This window comes from Pseudophryne corroboree, chromosome 1 (assembly GCF_028390025.1).
Source record: "Pseudophryne corroboree isolate aPseCor3 chromosome 1, aPseCor3.hap2, whole genome shotgun sequence".
Lineage (NCBI taxonomy): Eukaryota > Metazoa > Chordata > Amphibia > Anura > Myobatrachidae > Pseudophryne > Pseudophryne corroboree.
The window spans coordinates 965,099,068-965,112,399 of NC_086444.1; the positions used below are offsets into that span (position 1 = coordinate 965,099,068).

Consider the following 13,332-nt stretch of genomic DNA (forward strand, 5'->3'; position numbering starts at 1 on the left):
GGAGCACTGTAACTTTAAACTAACTTTCCATATAGTAACAGTGTTTAAAACAACTCAATGGATGGTTTGGATTCCAACTCTCATTTCATGTACCCAACAAGATTACAAAATGTATTTGTTGCTAATAAAGAGCATTATGATCAGGAGTAGGTTTACCATACTAGCCCTTTAAACGGGGACACTAAATGAGTTACACAGGTTCTGTGGTTGGCTGATTTCAAGCCTGCATTTCAGTTGGTTTTAATCAGCCATAGAACATGTGTAATCCATGAGTGTCCCAGTTTAAAGGGATAGCATGGTAAGCCTGATCAGGAGAGTATTAAGGGAAAGGGGCCCCACGTGTAATCTCTGTCCAGCCTCCCTCCTCTCTAGCCGGCAGAATAGTCTTTGCCTCTGTGGAAGCGCTAGTAGACTCTAGCGCTGTGCTAGAGTTTATTGCGCATGAGCAAGTCTCTGGGAAAATGCCCGCCGTGCCATTTTCCCAGATATTTTGCAGCACTGCTGCTGCGGGACTCTAGAGAGGTAAATAGTAAAGAAATGGGTGCAGTGTATGTGGTATGGCCACTCCTGGACCAGAGGAGCCAATGTGCACCACTCACACTGCACCCATTACAGATACGTCACTGATGAGTTTATGCCCCTTGGTAATCATCTTGACAATTCAAACTATTTCATATTGTCATCACTTTAAACTATTTATCCAGTATTAAAAATATAACAAATATTAAAATTAAAACATATTCATTTATAAGCAATGTTAAATGTTATTAAAACAGCTCAGCGCTGACAATATCCAAGTGGCTATCCAGTTAAAAAAGTGTAGTGTGGGGTGAGTGCCGACTGGTAAATTGTAGTCCTCTCTAATCAGAAATTGCCAAAATTGATTATTTTTTTTTACATTTTTACAAGGAGTCATCATCAATTCTATGTAGAGAAACCAGATACTTCAGAAATTTTCAAAACAATAATATTATTACTAGGGGGTGGCAGATGGGTTGGTACAAAATACAACCTCTTACAGTAGCTCTCCAAGGAATAGCCATAAATGACACTAATATTCCACACACAGTGTCGACATGTCCAATTTCCATTTTGCACCTATTTTATACAGTATATGTTGCCTTTTAAAAGGAAGTGTAAAGATGGAATTAGGACTGTAGAAATATTACAAATTACAGGGTTTTAAAAAGGGATACAACAAAATTTCTGCTAGAAACAAAATCTAGATATAGAGATGTGTCCGCATATACAAAATGCGCCATGCGTAGCAAGATGCCAGGTGCAAGTGCACTGCACTAAGTAGTGCAGCATCTTTTTTGCCAGACTTTGCATCAGACTAAGACTTATTCGCACACAGATATACAAGTGTCGCATAGCAAAGTAATCAGTTTTCTTGCTTCATATTGCGACTAAAGCAAGATACGCATTTACCGATATATCAGCAGTTCAAGCAAATGGGCGATATATCGTAAATCCGTCGGCGGTTGTGTACCCCTGATATGTTTATGAATGACACTGTTCACAGACATATCACGTCAGCTGTGCAGCACAGCTGAAGAACGATTTATGTGCAGATATATTGGGCCATCTGGCTGTGTGTATAGGCAGTTACACTTGCTGCAGGGACTACCAATGGCTGACATCTCAACTGGACGGGCACACTTAAATGCCCACTCAGTTGTTATGTCCGGTACGACACATCGGGCGGTAAGTGTGTATGCCCTTAGCAATCGTCAGGTCAGCGGACTGGCTGAAAGGCCAATCTGTCGTTCAGGTGTGTAGCTAGCATTAGATGCAAGTTCAGATGAAAAAGACACTTGGCACAAGGAACCTGGTGCGCTGCAAAGAGTTCTTTGATGTATAAGAACACATCTGTATGTACACTTAATTATTTAAAAAAAAAAAAAAAAAAAAAAAAAACAGTAAAGGCCTATACAAACTGGCCCGTATTCTGTGTATGCACTGAGCTATTTTCCTGCCACCGATGTTCGCGATCATCGCTGGGCAAAACCGCCCAGTGTGTATGCACCTTAACAAATTATAACAAGAGAGTGTTCTCATAGAGTGTTTGATGTTGCATAGGAGCAACATCAAAATGCAATAATAATATTTCAAAATAAAAACATAACACAAATAAACACTGGCTTCCATTTCTTCCAATAAAGAAGAAAAGCAGTATGTCCCACATCCGTTTGCATTTGTCAGCATAAGACAATGCTTAGGTAACAGCAGTAAATCACTAGCACCTCCTGGTGGAAATTTCATAATATTGTTCCTCATGTTTTAGAAAAAGCTGTCAGGAGAGAACCTGAGAGTACAATACAAAACGCCAGCACAAGAAGCAGGTAGTTCCTCAGGCCCTGTAAAAAGAGAAATAAAATGAACACCAACACTAATTATACACTGTAGACCAGTAAACGAAATTCAAATTTCTATACACAGCTACTGCCAATGTGACCAGATCCAGCCACTTAGTGGATAGGTTCATGCAACTAACTGACATGAGGCCTATATCTTGGCATTGTGTTTAATTTGAGAGTGGAGACTATTATCAGGTCAATTTAATATCATGAAAGATATCACTACCAGTTCAGAGCAGATATCTATTAATTGGTGATTTCATTATAAAGTTTAAGCTGCCTAACCGCTCCATAAATAATTACTTCATTCGCCAAACTCTCCAATCTATTAAAATATATTTATTTTAAATTCAGTAAATTAAAGGGGGATTTGCTGTACTGTACAAAATTGCTGCTTTTTCCAAGCACCAATGAAATGCTATGCTCACAGAAGCTCAGCCAATCACAAGCAAGTTTTACATTTTGGCAGATTGTGTTTAGCTGCGTGGGTACTGATCTCCAGACCTGCTGAAAATAAAAGCAGTATAATTCTATTGGGGAATAGTTCAGTCTGCATTTGTAGTTCCACAAGTCCCAGAACGTTATGGCACCACAGGCTTTATGCACCCTTTGAAATGGCCTTACCGGTTTCAAATAATCCCGAGTGTTTTAACTCAGAGATTATTGTTGGCAATGTAAATGGGAATTTTACAAACCGTTATTTGCAAGACACTCCCTGCTGTATACTTTCCAATAAAGAAAACAAGGGTTTTTAGTTTATAGATTTTACTTACCCTTATTTCTTTAAAAACTAAAACTCCCCACATAGCAGCAACCAATCCAGGACCCTGTAATAACAATATAGATTTAATACACGTCTAGAAAGACATGTATAACAGATAAAGGGGAATACAAACAATACATTATTGTTGTTTTTTAATATTCTGAATTTGGAATAAAGTTCTGTGTAATTCAGAAAATTGTACCCCATTGTACTGCTTAGACCAAAATCTCTATTAAACAGAGGGTTTTCAACAAATGTATAAGCACTGGGAAACAATGACAAAAATGATTATATTTGAGGTAACAGTTTACTTGCATACAAAACTTACTGCCTCTACCACTACTGAAGGATGAGCAGAGAGACCCTCGGTGCCTAGGATAGCAGAAAGTTTGTACTTTAGCTGTCTGTGCACATAAGATCCAGGGGGATAGGTGTAGAAAATGCCTATAACAACCAATAAGATTCTACCAGTCACTTTAGACAATGTACTATATAAATAATCTCTATAATCTGATTGGCTGGTCTCCTTTTGTCCTCTTTAGAAGGTTTGAGACATCCCCACCTCAATGGTATCTGGCTATGTGTCCAGATCAGTGACAGTTGCAAAACTGCAAATACTAGACCGTTCTGCAGCCAAGATCGCACACATCAAGGGCGGTATCCCCGTTATCGCACATATTGCGCCCATAGTAATCAGGATTAGCTGTGTAAAGGGTTGGGAGCCTTCGCTACTCAGGGGGTAATGAGCTAAAAATTATTATACCACGCCAGTCAGCAGAAACAGAACGGGTGTGGAAGGGGGTGAAAATAATTGAATACCGCCCCATGACTGTGATCATCAATAGGCTGCTTAAATATGTGTGGTAGTACATACACTTTAAGGGCTAATTACACCAAAATGTTATTGTTGGGAGGAATTATGCATGATAACATGCTCTCTGTGCTCGATAGAGCAGTTTCCTTGAGCTCCTGTAACTATACAGGGGAGGAGCTACGTATGGGTCAGCCCTTTCCAAATCAACACTGGGTGTGTGTCAAAGCACCTTAGTAAATTCAGAGAGAAGGGCATCAACAACACTGCTACCTGTTAAACTAAGGCAGTAGGTTCAGAAAGTGTGCTAGACCTTTACACACATAGTGGAACACACTGAATTGGTATTGCTGGAGTACAAATTATCATATTTTTGTATTTTAACATATAGGACTGGGTATCCTATTATACGCGGTAATTTGCAGGACACAAAAAAAAAAGCCTGGTAGTCAATTCGGGCTATACGATTAGAGCCCGTTTGTTTCATGCATCACACGAAAGCACATAGGGTCCATGAAAAGCTGCGGACCTCTGTGCTATCGCAGAAAAAATGGTCCCTCATCGAGGATTTGGTTTTGCCAAATAGTACAGCCCCCGGCGAATCCATTAGCCCCGGTAAATTACAGCAGGTAATTGGATATCCTGCATAGTATGTAATGGAAAATTATCTTATTTTGGGTGAAATTAGCCTATAAGCCAGTGTTTCCCAAACTCAGTCCAGAGGCACCCCAACAGTACAGGTTTTGAGGATATCTATGTTTGAGCCCAGTTGGTTATATTAAAATGACTGAGGCACTTATTAACATACCTGTTCTCGATCATGGATATCCTTAAAACTTGGACTTTTAGGGTGCGCATACAAATATATCCACTAACATCTAGTCTCCCTGCACGTTAAACAGCTCTTTCATTCCATGGCATGGCATGACTAACTCAGTAGTGTTGCGCATCTTTACGTGCAACTTTTTCCATTAAAGCGCATTTTATTCACATTGTTATGTGAACAGGATGCACAAGCACATTATGATAATTAAAATGATATGCGGCATGCCTATATTCTGTGTGCGACTGCAGCTGTATCTGCATACGAACATATACGTTATGGTAATTCCTTACCGTTGATAACGGTATTTCTCCTAAGTCCACAGGATAACAATGAGATATAATGGAGAGACAGCGGATTGGCACCAAACGATCAAAGCTTTAAGGCCTCCCAGGATGCAACGGGCCCGTCCATATATCCCACCCCCTGGCTCAGGCAAATCAGTTGTATTCCAAAACACAAGGCAGGAGCATCATGTAGAGCCCTAATCAGGCGAGAAGAACACACAGGCACACCCTTCCATACAAGGAGGAAGAGGTTAGTGAGTAAAAGGATCCTCAAATCAGGCGCGTCAGGGTGGGATCCCTGTGGAACCTGTGGATTTAGGAGAAAATAGGATTTTAATACCTGCCGGTAAATCCTTTTCTCCTAGTCCGTAGAGGATGCTGGGGTCCACTTCAGTACCATGGGGTATAGACGGTTCCGCAGGAGCCATGGGCACTAAGACTTTTCAAGGGTGTGAACTGGCTCCTCCCTCTATGCCCCTCCTCCAGACCTCAGTATAGGAACTGTGCCCAGGGAGACGAACATTTCGAGGAAAGGATTTACTTTTAATTTAACGGTGAGATTCATACCAGCTCACACCTAAACCATGCCGCACAACATGGAATTCAACATAACACACGCCAACAGGCATTAACAATTGCAGCAATATGCTGAAATAATCGTAACACAACATTAGTGTAACTACAAATTAACAACTGCAGGTAAAGCACGCACTGGGTCGGGTGCCCAGCATCCTCTACGGACTAGGATAAAAGGATTTACCGGTAGGTATTAAAATCCTATTTTCTCATACGTCCTAGAGGATGCTGGGGTCCACTTCAGTACCATGGGGTTATACCAAAGCTCCAGTATGGGCGGGAGAGTGCGGATGACCCTGCTGCACCAACTGACCAAACTTGAGGTCCTCATCGGCCAAGGTGTCAAACTTGTAAAATTTAGCAAACGTGTTTGACCCTGACCAAGTAGCTGCTCGGCAAAGTTGTAAAGCCGAGACCCCCCGGGCAGCCGCCCAGGATGAGCCCACCTTTCTAGTAGAATGGGCATTTACTGACTTCGGTATCGGCAATCCTGCTGTGGAATGAGCGTGCTGAATCGTCCCTCTGATCCAGCGCGCAATAGTCTGCTTAGAAGCAGGACACCCAATCTTGTTGGGAGCATACAGGACAAACAGAGCCTCTGTTTACCTTATCCGAGCTGTTCTTGCGACATAAATTTTCAAAGCTCTAACAAAGAGACTTTGACTCAGTTAAAGTGTCAGTAGCCAATGGCACCACAATAGGTTGGTACATATGGAAAGACGAAACCACCTTTGGAAGAAATTGTTGGCGAGTTCTCAACTCTGCCCTATCTTCATGGAAGATCAGGTAAGGGCTCTTGTGAGACAAGGCCCCTAACTCAGACACCCGCCTTGCGGATGCCAAGGCCAAAAGCATTACCACTTTCCAAGTGAGAAACTTCAATTCTATCTCCTGTAGAGGTTCAAACCAATCCGATTGAAGGAACTGCAACACCACATTAAGGTCCCATGGTGCCACTGGAGGCTTGATGTGCAGCACCCCTTTCATGAACGTCTGAACTTCTGGAAGGGAGGCCAATTGTTTTTGAAAGAAAACTGATAAGGCCGAAATCTGGACCTTGATTGACCCTAATCTCAGGCCCGCATCTACACCAGCCTGCAGAAAATGGAGAAAACGTCCCACCTGAAACTCCTCCGTAGGAGTCTTCTTGGATTCACACCAAGACCCATATTTTTTCCAAATACGGTGGTAATGTTTAGACATTACTCCTTTCCTGGCCTGAATAAGAGTGGGGATGACTTCCTTGGGAATACCCTATCGGGCTAGGATCCGGCACTCAACAGCCATGCCGTCAAACGTAGCCGCGGTAAGTCTTGATACACACACGGCCCCTGCTGCAGCAGGTCCTCACGAAGAGGAAGAGGCCGAGGATCTTCTCTGAGCAACTCCTGAAGATCTGGATACCAAGCCCTCCTTGGCCAGTCTGGAGCAAAGAGGCTTGCTCGAACCCTTGTTCTTCTTATGATTTTGAGAACTTTTGGCATCAGTGGAAGTAGAGGTTAGACATATACAGACCGAAACACCCACTGGATCACCAGTGCATCCACTGCTATTGCTTGAGGGTCTCTCGACCTGGAACAATATCTCTGAAGCTTCTTGTTGAGACGAGATGCCATCATGTCTACTTGAGGAACTCCCCAAAGACTTGTCACCTCTGTGAAGACTTCTTGGTGGAGGCCCCATTCTCCTATTCGTGTCTGCTGAGGAAGTCTGCTTCCCAGATGTCCACTCCCGGAATGAAAATTGCTGACAGAGCTTTTGCATGCCTTTCTGCCCAGAGGAGGATCTTTGTCACCTCTGCCATTGCCGCTCTGCTTTTCGTTCCGCCCTAACGGTTTATGTACGCTACTGCTGTTACATTGTCTGACTGGATCTGTACGTGCTGATCTTGAAGATGCACCGCTTGTAGAAGGCCGTTGTAAATGGCTCTCAACTCCAGAACGTTTATGTGAAGACAGGTTTCTTGACTTGACCATCTTCCTTGAAAGCTTTCCCCCTGTGTGACTGCTCCCCAGCCTCGGAGACTTGCATCCGTGGTTACTAGGACCCAGTCCTGAATCCCGCACCTGCGTCCCTCCAGTAGGCGAGAACTGTGTAGCCACCACAGGAGCGAAATTCTGGCTTTGGATGACAGGATTATCCTCCGATGCATGTGTAGATGGGATCTGGACCACTTGTCCAACAGGTCCCACTGGAATACTCTGGCATGGAATCGGCCAAACTGTAAGGCCTCGTAGGCCGCTACCATCTTTCCCAACAATCGAATGCATTGATTAATCGACACTCTTGTTGGTCTCACAATTTGTTTGTTTGACTATTCTCTGGTTTTCCAGAGCCTTTTCTACTGGAAGAAATACCCTCTGTACTTCTGTGTCCAGTATCATTCCCAGAAAAGACAATCTTGTCGTCGGTTCCAACTGTGACTTTGGAAAATTTATGACCCAACCGTGTTGTTGGAGTACTGACAGGGAGAGTGCAATGTTCTGCACCAACCGTTCCCTGGATCTTGCTTTTATCAGGAGATCGTCCAGGTAAGGAGGACCATCATCTCTGCCATCACCTTGGTGAATACCCTTGGTGCCGTGGAGAGTCCAAACGGCAATGTTTGGAACTGGTAATGGCAATCCTGTACTACGAATCTCAGATAAGCTTGGTGAGGAGGATAAATGGGAACATGCAAGTAAGCATCTTTTATGTCTACAGACACCATGAAGTCCCTTTCCTCTAGACTGGAAATCACTGCCCTCAGAGATTCCATCTTGAACTTGAACCTTTTGAGGTAGAGATTCAGATTTTTCAGGTTTAAAATTGGTCTGACCGAGCCGTCCTGCTTCGGAACTACGAAAAGGCTCGAATAAAAACCTTCTCCTTGCTGTGCCAAGGGTACCAGGACAACGACTTGATCCTGACATAATTTTTGAATTGCAGCTGTTACTACTTCTCTGTCTGGAAAGAGAAGCTGGCAAGGTCTATTTGAAAAATCGGCATGGGGGGACGTCTTGAAACTCCAGTTTGTATCCATGGGACACTATTTGTAAGACCCATGGGTCCAGGCCTGATTGAAGCCAGATCTGACTGAAAAGTTTCAGACTTGCTCCCACCCAGGCGGACTCCCGCAAGGGAGCCCCAGCGTCATGCTGCAGATTTGGCAGAAGCAGGGTTTGATTTCTGCTCCTGCGATTCTGGAGACGCTGCGGATTTTTTGCTTTTCCCCTTCCTCTACCTGCAAAGAAGGGGGAACCTTTGGCCTTTTTGTATTTGTTGGGCCGAAAGGACTGCATCTGAGAGTGATGTGTCTTTTTCGCCGATGCAGGAGCCAAACAAGGCCTCACCTTTATACGGGACAGCCTCCATATTTCTTTTGGAATCTGCATTAGCATTTCACTGGCGAATCCACAACGCCCTCCGAGCTGATACTGCCATGGTAGCGGCTTTTGAACCCAAGAGTCCAATATCTTTCATGCCTTCTAGCATGTATGCAGCAGCGTCTTTGATATGACCTAACGTAAGGAGTATCTCGTCTCTCTCTATAGTGTCAATTTCCGATGACAGGTTATCTGACCATTTTTCGATAGCCCTACTCACCCATGCGCAAGCAATGGTGGGTCTGAGCAATGTACCATTGGCCACATAAATAGATTTTAACGTAGTCTCCAACCTGCGGTCTGCCGGCTTCTTCAGTGAAGCCGTCCCAGGTGCAGGGAGAATCACCATTTTAGTTAACCTTGACAGGGCACTGTCTAATACGGGGGGTGACTCCCACCTTTTCCTGTCCTCTGCCGGGAAAGGATAAGCAACCTGGATCCTTTTGGGAATCTGAAATTTCTTTTCACGGTTTACCCAAACTCCCTCAAATAAGGTATTTAGCTCATGAGAAGGAGGGAAAGTTACATTAATTTTCCTTTCTTTATAAAAATAAGCCTTCTCCTGAGGTACAGGAGGGGCTTCCGTAACTTCCAAAACTTCCTTTATAGCAACAATCATAAATGCTTTTTGCCAATTTAGGATCTATCCCCCTGGAATCACTATCGTCAACACAGGAATCAGAGTCCGTGTCGGTATCAGTATGTACTTTTTGTGCAAATGGTTTCTTGTGTGACCCAGAGGGGTCGCCTATGGATGAAAAAGCAGGACTATGAAAAATCACATCTTCCACTGATTTTCTCCAGCTCTCTGCATGACACTCAGACTTATCCAATCTCTTATTGATATGATTCACACTATCACGTAATTCTTTCACCCATTCAGGCTCGTGGTGTGCCAGCAGTGCCACCACTTTACCACTCTGTATCCCTAAAATGGCTCCCTCAGGGGAAGAGCTCCCTGCCTCAGACATGTCACACACGTGCACAAACACACCACAGACACTCCGGGACTTATAGGGGACAGACCCACAGTAAAATCTGTCAGAAGGACACAGATCAGATTTGCCAGTTCACAATCCAGCGCCAGTAACACCAATGTCTGTGAACACAAAATGCCCACTGACATGCAGCGCTTTTATACTGTTAATCACACAATTATATAGCAACAAATTCACACCTTAGGAAGATACCCAGACCTAGTTCTAAGAACTGCTTTATCTGGATAAAAAAAAAATCAGAAAAGGAGAATGACATGACAGCGCTCCTAAATCTGACACTTTTCTAGCTGATGCCATAGTCAGTAGAAAGAGAACTTTAGCTGTCAACCATTTAAGATTCACTTTATTAAGTGGTTCAAACGGAACAACTTGCAAAGCTTTGAGGACTAGACTTAAGTCCCAAGATGCTGTAGGAGGAACAAAAGGAGGTTGAATGCGCAGCATTCCCTGGAAAAAAGTACGCACATCCCGTAAATTGGCAATTTTCTTTTGGAACCATACAGTCAATGCTGATATTTGAACTCTCAAGGAAGCATCAAACCTTTATCCATTCCTGCCTGAAGAAAAGCTAAGACCCTAGAAAATCTGAAGGATTTCAGGTCCATACTTCTCTCACTGCACCAATGAATATAGGCCTGCCATATTCTGTGATAAATACGAGCTGAGGAGGGTTTCCTTGCTCTGAGCATTGTTTGAATTACCTGTTGTAAGAATCCTCTTGATTTCAGGATAGAGGTTTCAAGAGCCATGCCATCAAAGATAGTCGATCCAGATGTCTGTGATAACAAGGACCCTGTATTAGTAGATCTGGACGTTGAGGGAGCAGAATTGGAGCATCCATCGACAATCTCTGCAGATCTGTGTACTAATGCATTCTGGGCCAAGCCGGAGCTATTAGAATCAAGGCACCCTTTGCTTGCTTTATTTTCCTCACCACCCTGGGTAACAGAGTGATTGGGGGAAACAGATATGCCAGATGAAAATCCCATTTCACTGACAAGGTGTCCACAAAGATCGCTTTGGGATCCTTTGTTCTTGACCCGTATGCGGGCAACTTGTTGTTCAGATGGGACGCCATGAGATCTATCTATCTCTGGCAATCCCCACTTGTCTACTAGAGTCTGAAAGACCTCCGGGTGTAGAGCCCATTTGCTTGCTTGAAATGGCGTGTCGACTGAGAAAGTCTGCTTCCCAGTTTAGGACTCCCGGAACGAATACTGTGGACAAGGCTGGGAGATGGAGTTCTGCCCACTTTAGAATGTGACTTACCTCCTTCATTGCTGTTTGGCTGCGGGTTCCTTCCCGATGGTTGAGGTACGCTACTGCCGTTACATTGTGCGAGCAGATCTGGACTGGTTTCCCTTGAAGAGTGTCCTTTGCCTGAATCAGTGCCATGTATATGCCCCATAGTTCTAACAGGTTTATTGGCAGGCAACTTTCTTCTGTGGTTCATTGTCCCTGGAACCATAATTTTCCGGACACTGCTACCCAGCCCTGAAGACTGGCATCTGTTGTCAGGATCTCCCTATCTGATATACAAAAGGGTCACCCCTTGTCTAGATGGGATGTCTGTAGCCACCAGGCTAATGACTTTCTTACCTTTACTGGAAGTATCATCGTCTGTTTCTTTATTGTCTGACATACTCCATTCCATCTGGCCAGAATCAGACGCTGCAGAGGCCTTGAGTGGAACTGCGCATAATCCACCATGTTGAATGTTGGACACCATCAAACCCATCACTCGCATTGCTGCGTGAATTTATACTGTTTGACTGTGTAACAACTCCTGAATCTTTGACTGTACCTTGGATATCTTGTTCCAAGGTAAAAATACCTTCTGCAGACTTGAATCCAGTACAGCCCCCAAGTGAGTCATACGTTGTGACGGAACCAGAGACGACTTTGCCCAATTTATGAGCCACCCGTGCCTCTGCAAACATGTTACTGTCTGTTGAAGATGGCACAGGAGCATTTCCTGTGATTGTGCCAGGATTAAAAGGTCGTCGAGGTATGGAAAAATTCTTATCCCTGCTTGCGGAGATAAGCTACCATAACCACCATAATCTTGGTAAATACTCTTGGGGCTGTGGCTAACCCAAAGGGTAGGGCCTGGAACTGAAAATGCTGCTGGAAGATAGCGAACCTGAGATAACACTGATGAGACAGTGCTATAGGAACATGTAGGTAAGCTTCCTGAATATCCAGGGATACCATATAATCCCCTGGCTCCATGGCCAAAACTATGGAGCATAAGGTCTCCGTGTGGAACTTCGGCACCCAAATATATTTGTTTAGCATTTTGAGATTGAGAATGGGCCGAAATGACCCGTTTGGCTTCCGGACCAAAAATAGGTTTGAGTAAAAACCCTGCCCCGTTGTGCCGGGGGTACTGGAATGACTACTCCTGACTGAAGCAATTTCTGAACTGCTTCCTGCAAAGCCCTGGCCTTTGTCTCTACCCGAGACGGGCTGGTGCAGAAGACCTTCGAGGAGGATGCTTCTTGAAGGGAAAAACATAACATAGAGATACCGCTTCTTGCATCCAGGCATCTGTTGTAGATTGTCGCCAGATGTGTGCAAACTGAAGAAGTCGTCTCCCCACCCTGTGATCCCCAGGTGGAGGCCAGCACCATCAGGCTGATGGCTTATCATCTGGTTTGGAAGCTGGCCCTCTGATAGCCGAATGCTTTTTCGCTGTTTGCGATCAACTTTTCCCTTTGGTTTTCCTTGAGACCGAAAGGGCCAGAAGCTCGGACCCCTAGGTTTGGGGTTATATGTGGAAGGAAACGTGACCTTCTTGGAGTCTGCTTCTGACTCCAGAATATCTCAATTCCTTACCAAACAGAATATTTCCTGAAAAAGGCAAAGATTCCAAAAGTTTCTTGGATTCTGAATCAGCTTTCCATGTATGTACCCAAACTGCTCTGCGAGCAGCTATCGCTGAGGCTGATGCCCTAGAAGCAATAGCACCCATATCTAGTGCAGCTTCTTCCAAGAATACTGCTGGTTTAATATGGGCTATATAAGATTTTTGCTCTCTAGAAGCTGATGAAAAATCACCTTCCAATGCCTCAGCCCAGGCAGCCACTGCCTTTGCTATCCAAGCTGAAGCTATGGCTGGCCTTATGACTGCTCCAGCCAGGGAAAATATAATTTTTAGAAAACCATCCACTCTCCTATCTGTGACATCATTTAAAAAGATGTTTATGGCAAAGGCAATACAGATTTTCGCATTAATCGAATCACGTGCGTATCTACCTTGGGAGCTACCTCCCTTTTTAAACAGTCCCCGGCTGGAAGGGATAATTTGAATCCCATTTTATGGGAATTCTATATTTTTTGTTGGGTG

The 13,332-nt window shown here is 44.0% G+C and overlaps 1 protein-coding gene across 3 annotated transcripts in view; it reads right to left on the reverse strand.

Annotated features, from left to right (window-relative positions):
- Positions 1 to 724: 724 nt before the first annotated feature.
- TMEM144 (transmembrane protein 144) overlaps positions 725 to 13,332 on the reverse strand; it is an 87,419-nt gene continuing 74,811 nt past the window's right edge. For all 3 annotated transcript variants that reach the window (XM_063920477.1, XM_063920475.1, XM_063920474.1), the window contains exons 11-12: positions 3,134 to 3,187; positions 725 to 2,360 (exon numbers count right to left, since the gene is read on the reverse strand). In XM_063920477.1, coding sequence (XP_063776547.1) covers positions 2,277 to 2,360; positions 3,134 to 3,187 — 138 coding nt within the window. In that variant the 3' untranslated portion in view covers positions 725 to 2,276. The remainder of the gene's footprint in view (positions 2,361 to 3,133; positions 3,188 to 13,332) is intronic.